General features: G+C 40.0%; 1 protein-coding gene across 7 annotated transcripts in view; it reads left to right on the top strand.

The window, feature by feature from the left end:
- Positions 1–25,703, top strand: part of rnf111 (ring finger protein 111) — a 44,677-nt gene that overhangs the window by 1,131 nt on the left and 17,843 nt on the right. For 5 of the 7 annotated variants that reach the window (XM_084717670.1, XM_084717645.1, XM_084717662.1 and 2 more), the window contains 2 exons: positions 4,666–5,625; positions 12,080–12,212. In XM_084717670.1, the coding sequence (XP_084573796.1) occupies positions 4,749–5,625; positions 12,080–12,212 (1,010 nt within the window). In that variant the 5' untranslated portion in view covers positions 4,666–4,748. Of the gene's footprint in view, positions 1–1,119; positions 1,154–4,665; positions 5,626–12,079; positions 12,213–25,703 lie in introns of all 7 variants that reach the window. The other 2 variants (XM_084717678.1, XM_084717654.1) reach the window with 1 other exon arrangement.

Genomic DNA, 25,703 nt, shown 5'->3' with positions numbered 1-25,703 from the left:
CCTCTGAGGCCCCTGAATTCATGCATGTCATTGCGCAGCTTTCTCTGTGGCATCTGAAGGACTCTCACTCATTACTGAGTTGTGTATAGAAAACAGAAAACGCATTGTTGTGGTTTGTGGTATAGATAGTCGGCTTACTAAATTCTTGAGAGAAGACAGCCCCTGCCACCATCAATCTCATCAGTCCTGTTTCACAAAAGTTGCAGCTTCAGGTCGAGTGACAACCAGCATTTTGTTATGAAGTTGTGAACGGGGCTGCATGATGTAATATAAAAATCATACTGCAAGTATTTTGACAGATATTGTGATATGAGTCACAATGAGTGGGGCTGATTACTTTTATGTCACAGTTTTCATTTTCATTGAAAAAGAATATTAAAATCATAATGATGTGACACTTGTTTGGGTCTGTACCAATCAAACATGTTTTATTAAAAGTGTAGAACAACATTTGTAGGCCAGGGCATCTCTGCAGCACTACAGTAGTTTATTATAGTGCTGTTTTGTCACACATTTTACCTTTACTAAAAAATACCAGCTTCTGTGATTTGGATACTGAACTTGGCCACAGTGAGATGCATAATTGCTTAGTGCCTCCTCACTCTATAATAGTGTTTCTGATGAAATGCATCATTCAGGAACATGATGAACACCTGTACAATATAATGGAAAGTGAACTCTATGGAAATCTTTGTTGTAGGGCTGCCAAGTTAATCAAAATATTATCAAAATAACAATATGGCCACGTACAATATCCAAACCAAGAAATGTCACATCATCATGTTTTTAAGGTTTTTTTAGTCAAAATTAAAATTGTGATGCAAAACTTTAGTGCTGCGATGATAAATCGATTAGTTGTCAAATATTAAATTAATTGCCAACTATTTTTATAATTAATCTCTTTGCATAATTTTTTTTAAAGAAAAAAGTCAAAATTCTCTGTTGGATGTGAATATTTTCTGATCTCTTTATTCCTTTATGACATTAAACTGCATATCTTTGGGTTGTAGACAAAATAAGATTGATTTTGATCAAGTTATAATTAAACTGTGTAGTCTCAGCAGACAATGTAGATGGGACAAGCAAAGTATTTATTATTTTTTTATTTTCTTGTGTTAGATCTCTTGTGCTTCCAGATGGCCACATATACAGGGTTGGTACAATATGTTCCTAAATCACCTGCCTCCATGATTTTGTTTTCTGATTACATCATATCAAGAAGTGTTGTTGGCATGTTGCTGTGGGTGATACCACCATGTGCATAAAGTGAACTAGTCTGCATGTGTGTAATGTTCTACACACTGTCCATAATGTTAAATCTGTGTGACTGTCTGCTGAAAAACACAGTTCATCAGTGATCATCCTTGCAAGTGTGTGTGTGTGTGTGTGTGTGTGTGTGTGTGTGTGTGTGTGTGTGTGTGTGTGTGTGTGTGTTTTCCTAAAATATACAACAGGGATGTCCAAACTGACCTGCTAGATCTGTATCGGGGCAAATCAAAGCATCTGTTAATGGATTAGTATATAAAGCCCAATCTGCTGTAGGTCCTTCAGAATCAGGTTATTGCCAGTTAAATTTTCACATACAAGGAATTTGTCTTTGTACTTTGGTGCACAATGATCACAAACAGTACAAGAAAATAGAAATAAGGGCGCTCGGAGAGCACAGACTTCTGCCAAGGCCATATCTTGCAGCATAATGAAAGCGAAAAATAATTTAGGTGTCCACCCCATTATTGGGATCTGTTCCATTGTTTAATGGGTTCTTCCATGGCCAATGCTACACTCTTCAACCAAGTATCATGGAAATCAGGCCAATAGTTTTTCTGTGATCCTGCCTACAAACAGCTAAAATACTAAAAAATAAAAATGTAAAGAAATTGAACCAAAAACAAAATATACTTGATGGAGTTAACGTGTACTGCAAATCAAGAGGCTTAAATAAAAAACAGAGATTTGCAATACAGAATATGTAAAATATATCCTTGGTGTATTGTGAATATAACACCAATAACCGTAATATAACTGCAACGATTAGTCGATTAATTGATTAGTTGATCAAAAGTAAATTAGTTGCCATTACCAACTATTTCGACAGTCAGTTAGGTTAATTGTTTCAGTGAATTTACAAGTAACAAAGTTAAACACTTGCTCTTTCCCTCATCTTAAAAGTGAGGAGTTGCTGCTTTTCTTTGTCATTTATGATAGTAAACCAAGAGTTTGGGGATTTTGGACTGTTGGTTGGACAAAAGAAATTTGAAGACATCACTTTGGGCTGATGATGAGCAGTTTTCAATTTTTGACCTTTTTTTTTTTAGCCAATTGATTAATTAATTAATCGTTAGTTGCAGCCCTCATCATGAACCTAATTCAAAGCAGTATCATGATATCTTGCCCATGATAACAGTAACACCACCATATGAAGGATTTTGGATATCTGATACATGTCAAGAAAGTAATCTACATCAAAATGTCTGTGTAAATGAGGAGGAGCACACTGACTGCCCCCAAAATAGTGCAGTTTTCTGAAAAGCGGCAAAGAATATGCTAAGTTTGTTCATTGTGTTAAAGGGAGTGCTCAGGGCACAGAGAAATGCCAGTTTCCCAGTATTATCTCTGTCTATGCTAACTGTTGGCTGGCAGAGGGTGTAATAAGCTATGTGCCCTCTGAAAATACACATGGAATCTCAGCGTAGACATAAAACTTTTGTTGTATTTAGGAAATAGCCTACATTTCGGTAATCCTGGAATTTGACATTGTTGTGGTAGACCTTACACTGCTGTGAAAACTCTCCCACTGCATCGTTTCTCTTGGGAGTTACTTGTTGGTGCACAAAAATGTGGACCAAACTGTCCCACAGTCATGACATAATCAGTCAATTTCATGACGGAGATCCCATTTTCATTGAGTCTGATTCATGTGTTGCCTGGAATCAACAATAAAGCGAACACATTAGTATTGACTCAGCCATGACTTTTGACTCAGCCTGTGGATATTTCATTTCTGTCTTTAATTAGCAGCCTCAGGTCACACTGTCTCAACAGACAGAATGACCACATTTAACACAATCAAGTTATGAACATATTGTTTGTTTTAGGCCTGTGTGTTGTTAATTGATCTGAAATCTGAGTATGAAATAATGTTTTTGTTAAATGCAGATTTGATATGCTCTGCTGCTGTAAGTTTTCTTCTGAAGGGCTGTCCAGTGCAGACCATATAATGAGAACTACAATCACAGTATCATGGGAAAAAAACAATATGGATCTGGGCACAAATGTAAAGATAGATGGTACATTTGATAGACTTGTTTTTATGTAATCATCATTTCATTTACATTATTTTTTCTTTATTTAAATATATTGTCCTTTTTGGTATCACTTACACTAGTTTTTACTAAACTAAAACTTACATTGGTGCCTTGGATAGACTTTTCTTAAACAAACAAATGCTTGTCAAACTTTGATTCCAGTTCAGGAGAGATACCACCAAAATCCAGTCTTATTGGATGCGTTGGTAGTCTCTCTCACTTCCCCTGTCCCTGATCAGTGTGAAGACGGAGTGGGCAATAGGTGAAAAAATAGTCACGATAAAGTGTTTATTCTTAGTCGATATCATTTATTATTTCTAACTTTTAATGACCTATTTTTGATAGAGACCAGGAGCAAGAGGGTGAATTTAACCACCTTACTTTGAATTTAACCACTGTATTTATCAAAACACAGAGGTAATAAACTTAATAGACTTGTTAAAAAAAACATATCCCTGCCATTTCCTCATCATTTGTACTCATTTACTCTGTGCTCTTTTTGCTGCTGTGTCACATGTCAATGGCTCAACTGAACAACACACCTGATAATTGTCGGTTTACTTGTTACTTGTTACAAGGTACATGATGAACTTTTAATGAGGCAAGGCTTATTTGTCATGTGCTTTCATGGTTGTATGCACTTAATCTATTTAAGTAAAACTGTTGAACATTTTGTTGAACAGTGTTCGTATTGCTGTTGATGCAGTGTCAATTGCCAAAACAAATCACTATTGTAAAAATTTCATTTCTTTCCTGTAAGCCAAATTTTGAAGATGATTAAAAGATGTTGCTGGGGGACCTGTAAAAGCCACATTATATCACATTTTGTGATGGCTAATTTTAGAAAACTCTGGCTAACTAGCTAGCTAACCATATTGATTAGTTGACTAGTTAGCCAGCATTACCTAACTTAAGATGTGACTATCTAGACTACAGTATATGTTGCCTTTACAGGTCACCCAGAGACGTCTTTTAATCATCTTCATAGTTTGTTTTTAACACAGACAAGACTAGCACACATCTAATTTACAGGAAAGAGGAGAGGAGAAAGCTAACTGAGGTTCCAAATGGAGTGGGATTTAGTAACGGTTAATTGTCTTATTTAGACAACAGAGTTGAGCTTATATTGACCAGATGCATGAATTTATCTCTGATGTCTGAATGGGCAATTAGTGACTTGCTTTTCATTTGTTTACCAGTTTAATTAACAGTTAATTTCAGCGTTGCATTTCATAGATGAATTAGAAGATGACATGTTTTAGCTCATTGGTCAGACCCATAGATTTGAACACTGTTTTGCTTTTTATTTTTTCTTAAATGAGTCCTGAAAGGTCGTCTTTGTTTTTGGTTTTTCTTTTAGGTTTTGTGAGATGCATCAGATAGTCGCCTAGCAACTGATGCGAGTGCACTTGGTGTTTGCCCTTTGACGACGGAGCTGCCACCATGAAGAGTGAGGTGCCGTCTGAGGCCCCCAGCAGACAGGAGCATCTGAAGGAGCCACTGGTGAACCCGGAGCCCATGGAAGCAGCCAAGAGCTTCCCTAACAACATGGAGGTGATCGGGAAGGCAGGCAGCGAATTTGAAACTCTGTGCGAGTCCAGGCATCTGCCCCTGAGGGACACAGGAACACACAGAGACTCAGAACGGAGCCTCACCGGGCGCAGAAAAAGAAAGGGCCAACAGGCAGGGCCATCAGACTGCTCGCTGAAGGAGGGCCATATCAGTGAGAGCTCACTGGCCCCTCAGCGTCCTAGGGTAGAACTTTTACAGCACCCCAGTGAGGACGAACACAATCACGAGTCCTCTTTTAGTGACTGTGCTTCCTCTCCCTCCTCTAGCTTGCGATTTGGGGACTCGGACACTCTCAGCTCAGAGGATGAGGGGGAAGCTGGAGCAACAGGGGGCCAACACAAGGCTCCTACCCTAACGACAGCAGGAGCCACCGGAGTTGGCCTGCGCCCTGTTCTGGGTCGAACTCGGGGGAATCGCTCTCATAAGTGGGTGCGGTCTGACGCTGAGCCAGTGCTGCTGAAGCGGCCGTGTCTGAGCAGCCGGCGGCCTCTGCATAGGAAACGCTTTGTGAAAACAGCTCCCGGAGGGGGTCAGCGGACTCAGAAGCAAAAGGAGCGACTACTACTGCAGAGGAAGAAACGTGAAGTTATTGCACGTAGGAAGTATGCTCTGCTCCATAGCACCAGTAGTTCCAGCGAGGAGCTGAGCAGTGACTCGTCCTCCCCCTCTTCTACCGAAGCAGAAGATGAGCTGTATGTGGATGTCAGCAGTACCAGCAGCCAGCCCAACAGTGCTACTGTTGCTACAGGTAATTACAAACACAGCTCTATTGTAGTTGTATCTATTCTGATCTCTGTGTTATCGCTAACATATGTTGTTTTACAACATTAGATATGTTTATGTCATCTATATCATATGGTTAAAAGCATTATAAACCAACAGGGAAGGCTTGCATAGCATGATACTGTGTCATTGCGATGAGATCACCAACACTGAGGACCACAGAGGCCTGACTGTATAGTCAGGATTAGGCATTATGTGTTTGTACTTTAGGGCACACTGTTACTGTCACAGTCCATAAATTGTGTTCATATATCTATTTTATTGTTAACCAGTCAGTAAAAGAAAGTTTAGATGTTTTATTTAGTATATAAAGGCCTCTTTTAACTGTTATTAGTTATAACAGATATATTACTATAATAGAACAAGTAGAATGGCCCAAGACAATGTAGACATATTTTATTTGTATGATTATTCTGTAAAAACATTAGCAAAGAGTGGTACCATCACAATTGTAACAGCATAATGGAAATGATGTCTCCCAAAGCTCATGGGCTCTTGGATCTCTAGCGCTGCAGAAAAAAAAAACGTTCCAGCATGAATTAACATATTTTAATTGAAGTACATTGATGCAACGTGAATTAATATGCACTGAAAAGCAGAACAGAAAAACAGAAATGGCTGGTGCTGGAGAAGAGGTCACCATGTGTTGTGCAACTTGCAGTGAGCGCTCGACTTACATTTAATCACAAAAAAGGTTGCTAGTGTGGTGCATTTTAAAAAAAAAATAGATGACCCTAAAGGGACAGTTCACCCCAAAATCAAAAATACATATTTTTCTTCTGGCCTGTTGTGCTGTTTATCCATCTACATTGTTTTGGTGTAAATTGAAGAGTTTTGGAGATATTGCCCATAGATGTCTACCTTGTCGTGAATATAATGGAACCAGATGGTACTGGGGTTGTGGTGTTCAAAGATCTGTGAGTAACTGGGTTTTCAAATGTATTTTTTTGGCACTTCAAGCACCAAAATCCGAGTGCCATCTAGCTCCATTATATTCAAGAAAATGCAGACATCTATGGCCAATATCTCAGCAACTGACACCAAAACAATCTGGATGGATAAATAGCACTACAGGCCAGAGGAAAAAGATGTAATGTTGATTTGTAACAGTCATCTATTGTCTCAATTTATCTAACTTTTAATCCAAAGACTTCCAGTTCTTTTCACTGTACAACCAGGAATTAATTGGCTATAGCAGAAGTGTGATGATTATGAATGATCCCACAGGTTTTCATTGCACACCAGGTTATTTCACTGTGTCTCTCAACCAGAGAGGGGGAAGTAAACAGAGGACTCACCTTGCTGCAGTGTTTTGCTGAAGTGAATGCTCACAATAGTTCTGGCCCTCTATTTCACAAATTCATGTCAAAAAACAACAGGTGAAGAATATAACAAACCATAAATAACTTCTGACTTCAGTTTTCCAGAAACACTATTAATATGCGATACACATAAGAATATTGTCTGTATGTTTTTGTAATGGCTTGGGCCCAGCTGATAAAGGAGTAGTTACTCCCCTCTGTTTTTCAGGGCCCCACACCTGGCAGGTTGTAATGGAAACTGCAGCCCTCTGTACCTGTTGGAATAACCGGTTTATGCAGCTCTTAAATCTAAACCGTAGCCCTGTGCTCCCATTCCCAGCAAAGTGTGCATATTAAACCTTCTATTTTCTGATATGAAATGATTCAGCATTTGCAACAGGATTAGGTGTATCCTTAAAGAAAAGCCCACCTCTACCTTTGATCATTGTTTTCTTCATGCAGCCATTTAGCCTCAGCAATATTTCTGCTACTGTGGCCCTCGGGGAGAATGGAAAGTTAGTTGTTGTGCCTCTATGGTGGGAGGCAGGTGGGAGAAAACTCAGGCGCTGTTGAGTGGCGGCCTTTGCATAGAAACAGCAGGTCTCGGAGGGAGTGCCAGGCATTTGTTTACAGCAGGGGAAAGCAAGGAGGCAAGTGATGAAACCTTCTGAATGCCCTGAGTAACTTGGAGCAGGTGTATGATGTAGACAGGAAACAAAACCTATCTATAACAGAGGATATTAAATGTGATTAAATAATTCACTCTGAATTCAGGTCACACCTGGATTGTCATATTAATAAAATAAAATTCAACAAATTCATCTAGTGGTAGGTCAAATTAAATTGTTGGTGTCATCAGTGGCACTTAAAAAGGATGATTGTTCAGTCTCAGGTTTATTCCATTTACTACCAGCAGACAAAGTGGCTACCTTGGTTGGTATAATCATAGTAGTAGATGTTGTTTACCAAACCAAACACTGCACACACTGGTTACAGTTCTCTACAAGTTGTAAGCAAGGTGTTGTTGTTTAGTGCCAGGCAGCTAGACTTGCAGAGGGTGCTAAGCAGCAGTTCTCAGGAGACAGTTGGAATAGAAATCACACTGGGGAGTTATGGACTTCAGTAGCATGGCAAGTCACCTAGTGATGTGCACAAAAACATAGTCTGCACTACTGCAGCATAAAATATTGTTTAAAACCAGCTTTCATTTGTTCCAGTGTATTGAATTTTCAGCCATCAAATGTTGAAATTAGTGAAAGGTGTTGCTCACAGTCACTGTACTGGTAAATCTGAGGAGTCACATCTAAACTTTATATTGAGTTTGAAATGTATGTAGGTTGAAAATTATATAAAAGACATCCAGGGTAGCACCAGCCACCATCCAAATGTTGGTAAAATATGAAAGGGCCTGTCAGATTTCAGACACAAAATAATGATTTACTACTGAATGTTTGGTAATTTTGAACAATTTCCTACCCTGATGACATCTATTACCTGTGAGAAAAGACTGGTTTAAGATTAACATGAAGGCTAAAGACTGGGAGAGAATTTGTAACTTTGACTCACATGAGATATATGAGTCAGCAACTCTCACTTACACTGAGAAATTGTGACAATAATTAGAAACAGGCATGAGACTCTAAGTACAAATAAATCTTAATTGTATTTGACTATATGCTGCATGTGCTTAAGCCTGAACTTGAACTGTAAAATAACCCAGTAGATCAAAGGCAGAGTAAGCGATTCTGGAGAAGGATTTTTGAATGTCATTCCCAGGTTTTCAAATACCAAAGTTTGGTATGAGACAGGAAATGAGACTCAATAATTAACTTTGTGTCTCCAGAATTACATACTCCACCTTCAAAGTTCCCATGAAATGTCTATCAGAGTGCGTATTGCTTACATGTTTCCTGAAAAAACGCTGCTAAAAGCAGCTAAGGAGGGACTTGTAGCAGACATTGATTGGCATTTACAGTAACCAATAGCCCGGAATGTGTGTTACACACACCCACCATGTGGTCCATGGATGTAGGAGGGAGAGCAGTCTTATTATTCCCAGACTGACAGCTCCCAGTAAATTTGGCCATACTGGGACCCAGAGGTCAATTGAGCTTTCGCTAAGTGCCACCCTCCTTAATTTCTGTGCCTGTCAAGCTTTCCATTCTCACACTGCACATGTGCAGTTTACGGTGACAGCGGGGGCAGATTTAACATCAGAATTGAGGTTAACTGTTGAAACACAAGGTCTTTGATTCCACAGGGAAGAAAACAAAAGGCGCTTCTTATTTCTAGCTGTCGACCATAGATTTTTGTTGACTAAAATGATGACTCTCACTTCATAAGTGTATCTGGTTAATGTAAGCTAGTGCTAACTCCTTCAGTCAGCCTGGAAGTTCTCCTTTAGCTTATTGTTTACACCTGACATGTTTTAAAATGTGTCAGGATGAAAAAGGCTGAGGCTAAAGCTAGCTTGCATCTCAGCAAACATTGGTTGGATGGTGAATACGACAGGTATATGTACATGATAGGTGACAGAAATACACTCATTAACGTGGGAACGGGGAGGCAGGGCCTAGCAAAGGGTCAGTGTGCAACTACTCTCACCTCTAACTATTTTAAAATAGCTAGAGTTCAGCCACCTCTAAAAAAACATCTTTTGGCCCAGCCCATTTGAAAAATTACAGACCTATCTTCAAGCGACCCTTCCTATTCAGAATCCTTAAAAAAGACTAACTCTTGAATTTGACTGAGGGTCATAACATTTTTGATTAATTTCAAGGGCGTTGTTGAGACTGCATTACCAAGAGCCACTAATGACATTCTTGTGCATGCAGTTACTTTACTTGATTTGACTGCAACATTTGATCATGCCATTTTACTTGGAAGATTGGAAAATTCAGTTGGCATTTCGCATGCAGCTTTAAACTGGTTTCTTTCTTATTTGATGAATAGATACTTCAGTGTCTGTATTAACAACCTTGTACCGTTGTATCTGTGTGGAGTCCCTCAGGGTTCGGTCCTCGGGCCAATCCTGATCTCATTGTACATGCTTCATCTTGGTAATTTGTTCAGCCACTTTCATGATATTTCATATCACTGTTACGCCAATGATACCCAAATCTATTTCTCTGCCAAATAACTAAGCTCATTCAGTCCTGTTTTCTCTGAGTTAAGAAATATTGCAAAAATCAGATATATCCTGTTTTCTACAGATGAGGAATTGTTAATGCACACTATTCATCTTCCACCATCTAAAATATTCCCTCTACACAGATAACTCAGACAATCTGCCCTAAATAGTCTGATAGATTATTAATCAGAACTAGCCATCTGTCTCACATTGCCCCTGTTCTTTCATCCTTTCAATGGCTTCCCCTAAAATACAGAATAAACTTTAAGATCCTGTTCATTACATGTAAAGCACTGCACAGCTGTGCTCCCAGTTAAATTTCCAATCTTCTTGTTCCAATTTCCACCACTCAACCTCTCCATTCCTCAAATCAAATTCATTCTCAAATTGAATTTTTATATTCTTCATATATATGAGTGTGTGTGTGTGTGTGTGTGTCCCTTTGTAAGTGTGTGTTTTTAAAAGTGTTATATAAATAATACTTACTTACTTAGTTTGATGACAGAGAAAAGCCGCCAAGTTCTGAGGTCCTCTCGCTGGGTTTGTCTCCTGGCACCTCAGGCCTGAGTCATTGCTAACTGAGCTAACAGTAGTTAGTGGTTAGCCAAGTTACTTTAGCAACAAGAAAAGGCATCTTTCCGTGAGGAAACTCTGTTAACGACCTGTTACAGTATTTGCTGAGGCTGTGTTGGGTCCCGGTGACTGGCTGTGCTCAGTAGGAGGCTGCTGAGCCTGGTTCTGTTGCCCGGTAACAGCAGCTAACAGTCACCGTCAGCTACTTTAGCAACAAGTAAGCTGCTAAAGCTTTCTGTCTACATAAAGTATGATTCAGTTTCATCCAAATCAGTGAATACAGTTAAAAAGGTGTGATTTTGTGCAGTAAGAACCCCAGAAACATTGCAGCCCGCTCCGGTGAATGGATGTATTCTTTTTCCATATTCTGGCAGTGTCATTGTGGTATAAGCAAGAAAGCGTTTCATTGGAACCAAATTTGTTGTACATCCCCAAGTGCAGGATGAGTCATCAACAGCTTTTAATCCTTTTCCACAAAAAGACAAACATACCCTATAATACCCACAAAACAACATTTTTTGTCATTATTGCACCAGATACTGGTAATAGTTGATGTATAGCACAATACATATGTGATAAAAACATTTAAACATCAATGTGAGTTTTATTCCCATGGCTTCTTGTGCATGACGTGGGTGGTGTTACTACATAGACATGCAAGACCCCATAGAGATGACACAGATGGAAAAATGGTATGTGATATGAACATGCCTTTTGATGTTTGATTTTGAGTTTGGGAATATTGCAGTCCCAACATTTGTAATCATTTTAATCTAATATAAATAATAATTATTGTCACTGAGAAAATAACCACCCCCCCACTCTATCCGTTCTGATCTCTCATTGCAACCATCTACTCTTAGTGAACACACCTTTGGGGGCTGTCGGGTATTTATTCCAGGCTGAGATGGAGTGAGATCTGTTGCAAAGGGAACTAGACACGGAGCAGATTTGGGAATGGTGAAGGAAAAAAATCCAATCCCAGTGCAAACAGAGTTGAGCACTGATGACCTACATTTCTCTTGCTAAGCTGTTAGTCCGATGATACTGCTGTTAGCATGATGAAACTGGGGAAATATACTGGCCACTTGCACAAATTGCTTGGTTCTAGACTAAGCCTTTGAAAAAGAAAGGAGCACAGGCTTTTTGAGAATAAAAAGTAGAGTAAAAAGTACAAGTCTATGCTGTGTGAGAGGAGATAGATATGACTCCATGCACAAACTTGAACATGTTTATTTGTTGTTTGTTTTGCACTTAAAAAAGTGACCCCAACTTCATTGGAAAGAGTGGACAAAATCAACAGTACAAGCCACAACTTTTTGTTGTATTTTGTGATAATTGTATTTTAGTTGGATGCTTTCTTTGTCAGCTTGTATGGTGTATGTCATTATACTAAATTCAGCTGATGTGTTCAGGTGCTCTGGATGAGGATGTGGTGGTGATTGAGTCAACTCCAGCTCCGGCTCCTGCTGTACCTGCAAGTGAGGAGATCAACGTCACCTCAACAGACAGTGAGGTGGAGATTGTCACAGTCGGAGATGGTTTCAGGTGAGCACCTCAGCTTTTTCAGCAAGTGTTGAAATGATGTGTTTTATATGACTTTTACATGAACTGCATATTCTCACTTTAATCAGAATTTTAGTTGATTAGTAAAGCAAAAGCAATCAAATTAATCTGATAATCAGGTATTTAGAATGTTGAGTAATCATCGTAACCCAACAGTGACATTTACAGTTTATATTTTACTTTCATGACCACTATTCATCTGCTTTCTATAGGAGAAAGAGTCAGATGACCCAAAAGAAACATCTGTTACAAAAACCATTACCATATTCAGGAGCCAAGAACTTATTGAAGCAAGCTAGTATTGGCATAATAATAGTAAAAAATATAGCCGCAAGCGGCAATTTGCGGGTTCTAACCTGTTCCGCCCCAAACCAGCCACCGTGACCCTCACCACCCAGCGTGACCCTCATCTGCCGTAGCGCAAGACGTTCCCCACCCTGTCCCCGAAAGCTCCAAGCAACACATACTCTTTCCAAGTCACACATTTCTCGAAATCGGCTTTTCAGCCAGCCTGCACGCTAATGACATTTGTGGTATACTTTCACACAGAGACTCCATTTGAACATCAAAACATACACCTATTGATGTGTATTTCAAAGTTTCAATAGGTATTTTAATGTTTAAGCAATCACAGTTCCACGATCATGATCATTTTGGGAGAAATGTGGAGATAATAATGCTTGTGTACGGGAGAGGCCGTAAAATATTCTGTGAGGCTAAAGACACAGATGTGAGTGTACTATTATGATTTTACCTAAATGAAGGTAAGTGAAAGTTCAGACAGGAAGACCATCTCTTTACTTAAGTATACCTCCATTATTTAAATTTGACCGTGCCATTGCCAACCGGCGATTGGCTGAATCAACTCCAGCCGTTCGGCCAATCGTCTGTGTGTCACAGCACGGTCAAATTTAAATACACAGAGAAAAGGCAGAAACTGAGCCAAAAGTTCCTCTCAAACTCCAACTGTTTAAACTGTGCTGTGACACACAGACGATTGGCCGAACGGCTGGAGTTGATTCAGCCAATCGCCGGTTGGCAATGACACAGTCAAATTTAAATACACTGAGAAAAGGCCTCCAACTGTTTAAACTGTGCTGTGACACACAGACGATTGGCCGAAAGGGCTGGAGTTCATTCAGCCAATCGCCGGTCGGCAATGGCACAGTCATATTTAAATACACAGAGAAAAGGCAGAAACTGAGCCAAAAGTTCCTCTCAAACTCCCAACTGTTTAATGAAAAACCGTAAGTGCTACAGCTACAAAAAGCACACCGTTGGCGAGAGGACGGGATGCGGATCGCAAAGGTGTAAATTTCATTTCTGTGGTGTGAAAAATGAGGCCAGAGCCACGATGGACATAACTGGAACGGTCTGCTTTCTTCCAGAAATTTGGGCTCTCGCTTAACATGGGAGCGAATGGGGCAGGTGGTCGGACTTGTTGTCGTTTCAGACCGCCTGCAGCCAAAATCCTAAATCCGTTTTCTTCAGCGGTCACACCTCTGCGACCGGAACGGCTTTTCCTACAATTTGGTGTACAATTTGTGTATGTAGAATAAACGATGCGGCCGCACCGGCGAGTTTAAGAGAAAATTTCTTGATGATTTCAGAGGTGCTGTGCACTCTAGCGATGACATCACCCACTCTAAGTTGCAACATTCCACGCAATACACACCCATTATAAATTCTGAGAAGGGCTGAAAATTTCATGATTTTTAAACAGCTGGTGTAGAAAAACTAAAAGAGATATGGAAAATACGAATCGGTCACTGAAAGTCGACGGCGATGTCAACGTTTCAGAGTTGGAATGGAGTTTCTACGTGAATGTATGAGTTGGTAAAGCGTGGGTGAAGATGAGTGAGTTTGAAGGATTTTCTCATCCACTTCCATTATAACCAAGTTTCAGAAAACACTGAATATTTTGGAAAGTTTGGATGGTATTGAAAAGTTGAATCACATGTAAAAAGTCAAGGAATTGCTGAACATTTTCCAGTTTGAATGGAGTTTCTAGCTGAAAGTATGAATCGGTAGTTACCGTTTGAAAAAAGGTGAAATGTTGTGATTTTTGAAGATCCCCTCATTCATTTTCAATGGGAAAAACGGTTTGGGAAAAAACGGGAATATCTGGGAATGGTGGTGGCGCCCCCTATAGGCTGAGCTCAAAATCTTTTTTAGGGTATGCTTCCAAGTCTCATTGTGGACCTACCCACCAAGATTGGAGACGATAGGTCAAAGGGTGTTGGAGTTATGGCCGATCGATTCTAAGCTCCGCCCACAGCAAAGATTCATCGGTCCGTGGCGGCCGCGTTTTTTGACCAATCTGGCTCATTTATAATAGAAATGCGTCTCGTCATCCCCCAAAGCCGTGTACCAAATTTGGTGTTGATGGAGTCAAAACTGTAAAAGTTTATTCATTTTACTGTTTTTAACATTATTGAAATTAGCAAAAATTCTGTAAGGGCGGCACTCATGGTGCAAGAGGCTTTTTTGTAGAGGATAATCAGGAGGACGTGTGTGTAAAATTTCAAGTCAATAGCACTTGTGGTGCGGCGGGCAGAGCCTTTCAAACTTAAACTCTATGTTATAGCGCCCCCATGAGGCCGATTGGGACCAAATTTTTTGAGCAATATTTGGATGTCATTTATAGTCCATGTACCAAGTTTCATGTCCCTAGGTCCTTCCGGACGGTTAATGACGTATAGGCCACGCCCACTTGCACCTATCAACATGGCACTCAAGATATTAGTTAATAGCCACCCCTAGAGCATGCATACCAAATTTGGTGAAATTCCATCCAACGGTCTTTGAGATACAGATGTGCTCATTTATAGCGCCCCCTATAGGCTGAGCTCAAAATGCTTTGGTAGGCAGCTGCCAAGTCTCATTGTGGACCTATCCACCAAGTTTGGTGATGATAGGTCAAAGGGTGTGGGAGTTATGGCCAATCAATTCTAAGCTCCGCCCACAGCGAAGATTCATTGGTCCGTGCCGGCCGTGTTTTTTGATCAATCTGGCTCATTTGTAATAGAAATGTGTCTCGTCATCCCCCGAACCTCTGTACCAAATTTGGTGTTGATGGAGTGAAAATTGTAAAAGTTTATGTCATTTTACTGTTTTTCAAATTATGCAAATTAGCAAAAAATCTAGTATGACGGACCTTCATGGTCCTAGAGGCTTTTTTGTAGAGGACATTGAGCTGGACCTGTGTGTCAAATTTCAAGTCAATCAGACTTATGGTGTGAGGGGCGTGGCCTCCCCAAAAAGTCATTTTTAAGCCTTAATTACAGCGCCACCATGTGGCCGACTGGGCTCATATTTTAATAAAAGTTGATGCACATCATTTCCAATCAGTGGGCCAAGTTTCAGGTTTCTGGCTCATTCCAGCTCACGGGAATTTTAGCTCAAGCGGCAGACAACAAAAAATAATAATAATAATAATAAACCGGTACAATCTTAGAAGGGTTCTACCCCTTCGGGGTTAGAACCCTAATAAACCGGTACAATCTTAGAAGGGTTCTACCCCTTCGGGGTTAGAACCCTAATAATAAACCGGTACAATCTTAGAAGGGTTCTACCCCTTCGGGGTTAGAACCCTAAATATAGCCGCAAGCGGCAATTTGCGGGTTCTAACCTGTTCCGCCCCAAACCAGCCACCGTGACCCTCATCTGCCGTAGTGCAAGACGTTCCCCACCCTGTCCCCGAAAGCTCCAAGCAACACATACTCTTTCCAAGTCACACGTTTCTTGAAATCGGCTTTTCAGCCAGCCTGCACGCTAATGACATTTGTGGTATACTTTCACACAGAGACTCCATTTGAACATCAAAACATAAATTGAAATTGTACCTATCGATGTGTATTTCAAAGTTTCAATAGGTATTTTAATGTTTAAAGCAATCACAGTTCCACGATCATGATCATTTTGGGAGAAATGTGGAGATAATAATGGTTGTGTATGGGAGAGGCTGTAAAATAAAGACACAGATGTGAGTGTACTATTATGATTTGACCTAAATGAAGGTAAGTGAAAGTTCAGACAGGAAGACCATCTCTTTACTTAAGTATACCTCAAAGCCACTTCTCTGTTTTCCAAATTAGACATGCTGTGACACGCAGACAATTGGCCAAACGGCTGGAGTCGATTCAGCCAATCGCCGGTTGGCAAAGGCACAGTCAAATTTAAATACACCGAGAAAAGGCAGAAACTGAGCCAAAAGTTCCTCTGTGCTGTGACACACAGACGATTGGCTGAACGGCTGGAGTCGATTCAGCCAATCGCCGGTCGGCAATGGCACAGTCAAATTTAAATACACCGAGAAAAGGCAGAAACTGAGCCAAAAGTTCCTCTGTGCTGTGACACACAGACGATTGGCCGAACGGCTGGAGTTGATTCAGCCAATCGCCGGTCGGCAATGGCACAGTCATATTTAAATACACCGAGAAAGGCAGAAACTGAGCCAAAAGTTGCTCTCAAACTCCAACTGTTTAATGAAAAACCGTAAGTGCTACAGCTACAAAAAGCACACCGTTGGCGAGAGGACGGGATGCGGATCGCAAAGGTGTAAATTTCATTTCTGTGGTGTGAAAAATGAGGCCAGAGCCACGATGGACATAACTGGAAAGGTCTGCTTTCTTCCAGAAGTTTGGGCTCTCCCTTAACATGGGAGCGAATGGGGCAGGCGGTCGGACTTGTTGTCGTTTCAGACCGCCTGCGGCCAAAACCCTAAATCCGTTTTCTTCAGCGGTCGCACCTCTGCGACCGGAACGGCTTTTCCTACAATTTGGTGTACAATTTGTGTACGTAGAGTGAACGATGTGGCCGCAATGGCGAGTTTAAGAGAAAATTTCTTGATGATTTCAGAGGTGCTGTGTACTCTAGCGATGACATCACCCACTCTAAGTTGCAACATTCCACGCAATACACACCCATTATAAATTCTGAGAAGGGCTGAATATTTCATGATTTTTAAACAGCTGCTGTAGAAAAACTAAAAGAGATATGGAAAAGACGAATCGGTCACTGAAAGTCGACGGCGATGTCAACGTTTCAGAGTTGGAATGGAGTTTCTACGTGAATGTATGAGTTGGTGAAGCGTGGGTGAAGATGAGTGAGTTTGAAGGATTTTCTCATCCACTTCCATTATAACCAAGTTTCAGAAAACACTGAATATTTTGGAAAGTTTGAATGGTATTGAAAAGTTGAATCATATGTAAAAAGTCAAGGAATTGCTGAACATTTTCCAGTTTGAATGGAGTTTCTAGCTGAAAGTATGAATCGGTAGATTCCGTTTGAAAAAAGGTGAAATTTTGTGATTTCTGAAGATTCCCTCATTCATTTTCAATGGGAAAACGGTTTGGGAAAAAACGGGAATATCTGGGAATGGCGGTGGCGCCCCCTATGCGTCAATCTCAAAATCTTTTTTTAGGGTGTGCTTCCAAGTCTCATTGTGGACCTACCCACCAAGATCGGTGAGGATAGGTCAAAGGGTGTGGGAGTTATGGCCAATCGATTCTAAGCTCCGCCCACAGCGAAGATTCATCGGTCCGTGGCGGCCGTGTTTTTTGACCAATCTGGCTCATTTATAATAGAAATGCGTCTTGTCATCCCCCAAAAAAGTGTACCAAATTTGGTGTTGATGGAGTCAAAACTGTAAAAGTTTATTCATTTTACTGTTTTTAACATTATTGAAATTAGCAAAAATTCTGTAAGGGCGGCATTCATGGTGCAAGAGGCTTTTTTGTAGAGGATAATCAGGAGGATGTGTGTGTAAAATTTCAAGTCAATAGCACTTGCGGTGCGGCGGGCAGAGCCTTTCAAACTTAAACTCTATGTTATAGCGCCCCCATGAGGCCGATCGGGACCAATTTTTTTGAGCAATATTTGGATGTCATTTAAAGTCCATGTACCAAGTTTCATGTCCCTAGGTCCTTCCGAACGGTTAATGACGAATAGGCCACGCCCACTTGCACCTGTCAACATGGCACTCATGATATTGGTTAATAGCCACCCCTAGAGCATGCATACCAAATTTGGTGAAATTCCATCCAACGGTCTTTGAGATACAGATGTGTGGCATTTATAGCGCCCCCTATAGGCTGAGCTCAAAATGCTTTGGTAGGCAGCTGCCCAGTCTCATTGTGGACCTATCCACCAAGTTTGGTGATGATAGGTCAAAGGGTGTGGGAGTTATGGCCAATCAATTCTAAGCTCCGCCCACAGCGAAGATTCATTGGTCCGTGGCGGCCGTGTTTTTTGACCAATCTGGCTCATTTATAATAGAAATGTGTCTAGTCATCCCCCAAAGCTCTGTACCAAATTTGGTGTTGATGGAGTCAAAATTGTAAAAGTTTATGTCATATTACTGTTTTTCAAATTATGCAAATTAGCAAAAAATCTAGTCAGACGGACCTTCATGGTCCTAGAGGCTTTTTTGTAGAGGACATTGAGCTGGACCTGTGTGTCAAATTTCAAGTCAATCAGACTTATGGTGTGAGGGGCGTGGCCTCCCCAAAAAGTCTTGTTTAAACCTTAATTACAGCGCCACCATGTGGCCGACTGGGCTCATATTTTAATAAAAGTTGATGCACATCATTTCCAATCAATGGGCCAAGTTTCAGGTTTCTGGCTCATTCCAGCTCACGGGAATTTGAGCTCAAGCGGCAGACAACAAAAAATAATAATAATAAACCGGTACAATCTTAGAAGGGTTCTACCCCTTCGGGGTTAGAACCCTAAATATGGTTTAGAGTAGAATTAATATCAAACTATCAAATTAATGGAGGAGTTAATTTGCAGACCTGTAAATGAACTCTTTAGCCAGATCAAAGAATGCTACTAATGTTTGTCAGAATTGTTCAGATCACTTTTCTCCTGTGAGTAATCAGGTTTGTTGGAGCCTGAGGCTGAGGACAAGCTTCTTCTCAGTATCTTTTGCAAGACTGGCCATGTGGTGTTGTTCCCCTTTCTTTTAACATGAAGAACCCCCTTTCGTTATACTGCTAAGTCATACTGGTTATGTGATCCATGTGTTGTTTTGTTATAGTTCTTTGGTTGTTTGCTTTTTTACAACAGTAAATAAATGTTTGACTATTAATGTCTGCTTTGGGTGGGGTGCTATATGTGAATTTGAACATGGCAAGCTACTTGTTCACTGAGACTTTTCTTACCAAAAGATCAGTATAGAGCTAATGACTCCTACCACATTGTGGTAAAATATTAAAATATTTTTACAGATACTTATGACTTGTGTTAAGTTGGAATCTGTACAAAGACAAGATGTTTATTGTTCAAACTGCTAAACTTTTTTTTGTAAATATACACTGATTCTGGCTTTGATGCCTGCAACACATTCCAGAGAAGATGGGACAAGGCCAACAAAAGACTGGGAAAGCATTGGAACATTGCTAACAGGTGACAGTATCATGATTGGGTATTAAAGGGACAGCCTCGAAAGGCTGAGTCATTCACCAGTAGAGAAGTGGCAAGGTTCATCACTTTTTGGAAAAATGCATGGGCAAACAGTCCAGCAGTTTAAGAACAACATTTCTCAACACAGAACTGCAAGGAGTTTAGGGAATTAACTATCTAATATCATTAAAAGGTTCAGAGAATCTGCAGAAATCTCTGTGTGTTGAGGGCGAGGCCAGAAACCAACATTGAATGCCTGTGATCTCGGCACTCCATTAAAAATCCACAAAATAATTGTAGTTAGTTGCTGCATTTACAAATGCAAGTTAAGACTACCGTGCAAAGTGGAAGCCATATATCAACAACATCCTGAAACACTGCTGACTTCTCCGGGGCCCATGCTCATTTGAGATGGACTGACACAAAATGGAAAAGTGTGCTGTGGCCTGAGTCCACATTTCAGATTGTTTTCGGAATATCATGGACGTCGTGACCTCTGGGCTAAAGAGACAAAGGACCATCCAGATTGTTGCTAGCACAGAGTTCAACAGCCAGTATCTGTGATGGTTTGGTGGTGTGTTAGTGCCCAAAGCGTGACTAACTGTCATCTGTGAGGGCCCCATTAATGCTTAAAAGTACATGTGTTTTGGCGCAGCATGTGCTGCCATCTAGGCCACATCTTTTTCAGAGACACCCCTGCATTTTGCATGTGGTAAACATGCCCCTGTCCCAGACATTTCAGAGTTTCATGCATCAAATTCAGTATAAGTGTATATTTACAAAAACCAATTAAGTTAATCATTTTGAACAGTATAATATCTTGTCTTTGTACTGTATTCAATTGAATATAGCTCAGAAAGTTTCTGTAAATCAGTGCATTCTATTTTTACTTATGTTTTTTTTTTTTTTAACAACCTTTTTGGAATTGGGGTTGTAATATTTTGTGTCATTTTGTTTCAAAGTAAGTAGCCGTGTGATAAGCATGATAATACAGTAGTGGGTCATTATTGCGAGATAATGACCCACTCACTGTACATTATACTTCCAACTCCTAACCTGTATGGTCTTTGGTTGAACCGGATTGTTGATAAGGGCTTTAAGAAATATGCAGAGGATTAATAAGTTGACAATTTAAGAATTGAAAAATTACTCTCTGTTTCTCACAGAACTGCTAAATATTCACAATGTGAAAGCAGTATATTTACAAGAGATATCTCCCACTGTCATTCTCTGCAACCCACTCCCATTTTCCTCACCCCACTGAGAATCTTATTTCCTTGTCCTTCAAATATGACTTCCTGTCTCACTACTCCCCTAATGCCTCATGTGGGCGATTATACAGCTAAATTCTGCTTCCGTGTTAACCTCTTTGTATTTACCTTGTCCATATTTTTCAGCACAGTATCTTTCCTCCTTCCTTACTTTATATTACTGTATCTGTAATGTCTGAAAAAAGTTCAGTGATTGCACCGAGCTTGGAATGCTGTGGCTTGTCTAATCTGCTTGTTTTCCCGACTTTAAAAGATGTCCTGGCTCGCTGGAGAATGTAGGGATGAGCTTTCCTGACAGGGGGGGATGGGCATCAGGGGAGCAGGAGGGTGGGGAATCTGAGACCAACAGAATGAGCAATGAAAGCTTTGTTTACACTGCCAGTGGGCTGGTTTGTGAATGAATGTTTGTGACTAGTTTGTGTCAATATAGACACAGTGCATGAAACACCTCTCTGTATATTGCAGTACAGTTCAACAACGCCGCAAACTTCCTCTAAAATGACCATACAGTTGACTCAACAACTCTTTAAAACAGTTTCAACAAAACTTAGCACTGCAACCTTCATTAAAGGAGGATTTATTACAGGGTTGTTGTAAAGGACTGCACTTCTTTTAGCCATGTGTACTTAATAAACAGTGCTTTTTGTCCTATATAATTCAGCTGCACAGTGCACCTGTAGCCTTGAGTAGGCCTACATTAATAAAGTAAACTCTCCTTTACTTTTTTATTTTGTATAATCTCCAGCTTGTACAAGAACTGAGAGCTCAAATAATGCTTTCAGCCAACAGCAGATTTAGGGACAGGGTTAAAAATGTTGCTAAAGTGAAGGCAAAGTGACCATTTTTAACCCAAACGTGCTCTTGTCACGTTGCTCATTGACATGTTGTCAGTATGGTTGTCTTTATCCGCTGGCTGTTGTTTATTTGTGCCGCCCCACAGTTGGTTCTCTTGCGAAGGCAGTGCATTTGGAGAACATTCCAGTGTTTTAACAGAGCACTGTGGGGCGTGTTTATCACCACTTCCACCCAGAGCAGAGAGAGTTACAATAAACAAGGATTATGTAGCTGATATGGATCAATTAAAAAAAAACCTTGATCAGTCCCTGCCCCAATTCTGCATATTTGTATCTGCTCAGGACATGCATGGTAGTAGGGTCACAAAACATTTTGAATATCATTAGACTTAATGTGACTACAAAACATCAGGATTGCAGTGTAGATCAGTAGTGATGTTGTGCATGTGTCTGAAATTGCTAAAAACAAACCAGTAGAAAAGGCTTTTTTTGTAGTGCATGATTCTGCAAACATTACTATCAGTTGATAAAGTCTTTAAATTTTATCATCCATATAGGCCCAAAATCCCTGTTAATGGATACACTTTGCTTAACCTAGTCATCTAAAAACACCAGGCTTAAACTATGAAATAAATATTCTACTGCCCTGAAGGAAGAAACACACAAGCCACAACATGACTTGACATGTATGCTGCTTTGCTTAATTGAAACTTTTTCACAAAGAGACTTTTTAACAGGATTTTTGATTTGTCAGAACCATTCAAAAATTCAAAAATTCAAAATTATTTCTGTGTTACTTATGACACTTTTCTCAAGGTCTGTCACTCTGGGGATCTGATAGTCAGTATCAGTTTTGTCTGCATCAGCCAGTTAGCCATCACAATAAGAGTTGACATAATAATATGTTAATGCCACTACAGGAGAGACTTCTTGTTGATGAGGACATTGACAAGCAAAATGTACTAGAACTGCAACGATTTGTTGATTAATCGATTGGTTGTCAACAGTTATTTTGTTAAAAGATTAATCATTGTGATTCATTTTTAAGAGAAAGTGTCTGGGTGCTCAGCATCAGCCATGAATTTGATTCCTGCCTGTGGCCCTTTGCTGCTGGTCTTCTTCCCCCTATTTTCTGTCTATCTCATGCTGTCCTGTCAGTATAGGCTAAAAGCCCCAAAAAATCTGAAAAACAAAAGAAAGTGTGAAAATTCTCTGATGTGGGTCTCTAAGATGTGAATATTTGCTTTTTTCTTTAGTCCTCTATGGCAGTGAACCTAATGTCTTTGGGCAGACATTTGACGATGTCACCTTGGTTTTAGGAAACAGTAATGAATTTTTTTTTTTTTTTTTTTTTTTTTTGGCATTTTCTGACATTTTTAGGGAACAAAAACCCAGTCAATCAACAGATTAATTAATAATGAAAATAATTAATAATGAGTTAAATAATAAATTAATGTAATAAATCAATAATAATGAGTTCCACACCTAAAATGTACTGTGTTACCATATGAGCGGTTGGATGCTGCTCTCAGATTTAAATAAGTCATTATATCAGCCAGTTCTCTACACAGTGCTGAGAATTAGAAAGTGATGTCATTGTTTCCTTAATTGTGAAGATAAACTTCATACTTTGGTCAGTGCAAAGCTCAGTGCCACAAATTGTTTACCACTCTTAACACAGTGCTATTCCTGCCTGGTATGATCTCATTGCCTTTAACTCCCAAACCAGCAGTTTACTCTACAGTATATAACTGCAGTGCTCAGCCCTCAGCCCTCCTCTGATCCCTGGGGTGTGTGGCTCACATCACGTTGGCTTGGCACAACCTCAGCTTTGCCAAGACACCCATTCCCATAGTGTTCATGTTTACAATGTACTGTTTTCCTCTTGGCCACCCCCCACCCCCCACCCCCCATCCTCAGGGGGTCATGGTGGTAAACAGATATTTACAAAATAATCCCACGTCTACTTAATTAGGAAGCCCTCCCTAGTGGTACGTCCTGCTCCCTGGGATCCACCCTGGCCAATTAGATCCCAACACAACCAGCATGCGCCCCCCTCTGCTCACTGCCCTCATTGCTGTGTGTTTGTGGGTAGTCACAAGTGTGTGTATACACGCATTTGGGCACAAGTTTGCTTTAGCAATTTGTGATGTATGAAAGTTAATAAGCTTCCTCCTTTATTCCACTTGCATTGTGCAGCGTGTCTCGCAGGAAATTGAATTGGATGCAGACAGTATGAGCTAATGGGAATTCCCCTTATCACAAACAGCAAAGAGGAAGGCATTTCCTGCATTAAAACAGATCTGAGGAATGTGATCATAGATAAACTCTTACATCATTTATTTTCTGTATAATGAAGAATAATAGATAAATAATTTAACCAGTCGATTACATTACATACTGTTACTTATGCATTTATTGAGAGCATAGCAGTGGAATCTTTGAACTCAACAACTAAAATACCAGTTATTCAAATACTTTTCAAATACAAAATCATAGAAAACACCTGAATGTATGTGAGTTTTGCTTATAAGTTATTCACAAAGGCAGGACCAAATTAACTTCAGCACTACTTCAGCACTTATCATTTTTTTCTGTTATTTCTCATGCATAATTCCAGTTCCATCCTTTTTCCTGTTTACAACAATATGTAACCTCTATCTTTGAAGGGGCAATGTCAGGGAAATATCCTAGCATAAAATCATTAAAAAAAAAAAAAAAAAAGACAATTTTTTTTGTGAGTTTTGCTACTAGCTTAGCATCTTTAATTCAGAACAAAACAACTCAATGACTGATTGACTGATACATTTTTCTACTATTTCTAGGGCATAATTCCCATCTGTCCTTTTCCTGTTTACGGTGATGTGCAGCCAGTATCTATTTAGAGGGAGTGTCAGGGAAATACCATAACATAAACTCTTTAAAAACACAATAATTTATGTTAGCCTTGCTAAAACCATAGCATCATAAAGGCAGGAAAAAAAACTGAAGCATGTCTTCTTTTTTTCCTCTTTTATTTCTTGTGCATAATTCTAATCCATCCTTATAACTGTTCACAGTGATGTAGATTGTATCTGTTGGGGGAATTTCAGGGAAATACCTTAGCAACTTGCTAGCAAGTTACAGCTCCGTCACAAGGCTAACACAAAGAAAGACAAATTATGTTACAGATACATTGACATCATGAGCCAGTGGGACTAAAAACTGAAATGTTATTTTTTATTGATTAAATATTTTTTAAAAACGGGTAAGACTAGATAAGTATTCACTTCTTTGCTGAACATATTGATGAATGTTTGGTGTTAAGTTCATTGTTATTCTTGTTTTTTTCCTTATATTTCTATTTTTTCAGGTTTGATACAAAGTCTACTTTACAATTTCAAAATCACCTGACTTCTCTGTCTGTGGTCTGGAGGAATTTATTATTTTTCTCTGATGTAATCAATAAAAATCCGTGAGCTAATGTATAATATACAGGGTGACACACCAAAAGCTCCATAGTTAGAACAGAGCTGTGGTTAACAGGGCAGTGCATTTGATCTTCACTGCACAGCCTTTTCTCTATGCTTGTGTGCATTTTTTTAAAAAACGCTCTCAGGGAGCAGCAGTGAAATCCCCCAGCCACAAAGCTCCATGGTATCCAGCTTTACGGCACTCCCAAACAGTCTCTCGTCTCTTGTCCCTTGGGCTCATCCCTCCTCCCTCTGATCACCTGGCTTTACGGCACTGTGGGGGGAAATGCAGCTATTCCCTGGCCTCTCACTCTAGTCTCAGAGAGCAAGTGGTAGAGCGACAGGAGCCTTTGAGAGAGAAAATTAAAAAGAAGCAAAAAAAGGAATGGCCGAATGCAGGGCAATGGAGGTACAGAGCACCTACAGTATATAGGGAGAAGAAGGTGGGTGGAAAGAACAGTGAGATTCAGATGGAAGTGGTGGGGTTGACATAAATGCAGCCATATGATGGCAGTCATGAGAGAACAAGCTGCCTCTTAATTTCCAACA

The sequence above is a fragment of the Lutjanus erythropterus genome, chromosome 1 (assembly GCF_056507025.1).
Source record: "Lutjanus erythropterus isolate fLutEry1 chromosome 1, fLutEry1.hap2, whole genome shotgun sequence".
NCBI classification, from domain to species: domain Eukaryota; kingdom Metazoa; phylum Chordata; class Actinopteri; order Lutjaniformes; family Lutjanidae; genus Lutjanus; species Lutjanus erythropterus.
The sequence above is the reverse complement of the archived record's forward strand: the minus strand, read 5'-3'. Positions and strand labels throughout refer to the sequence as shown.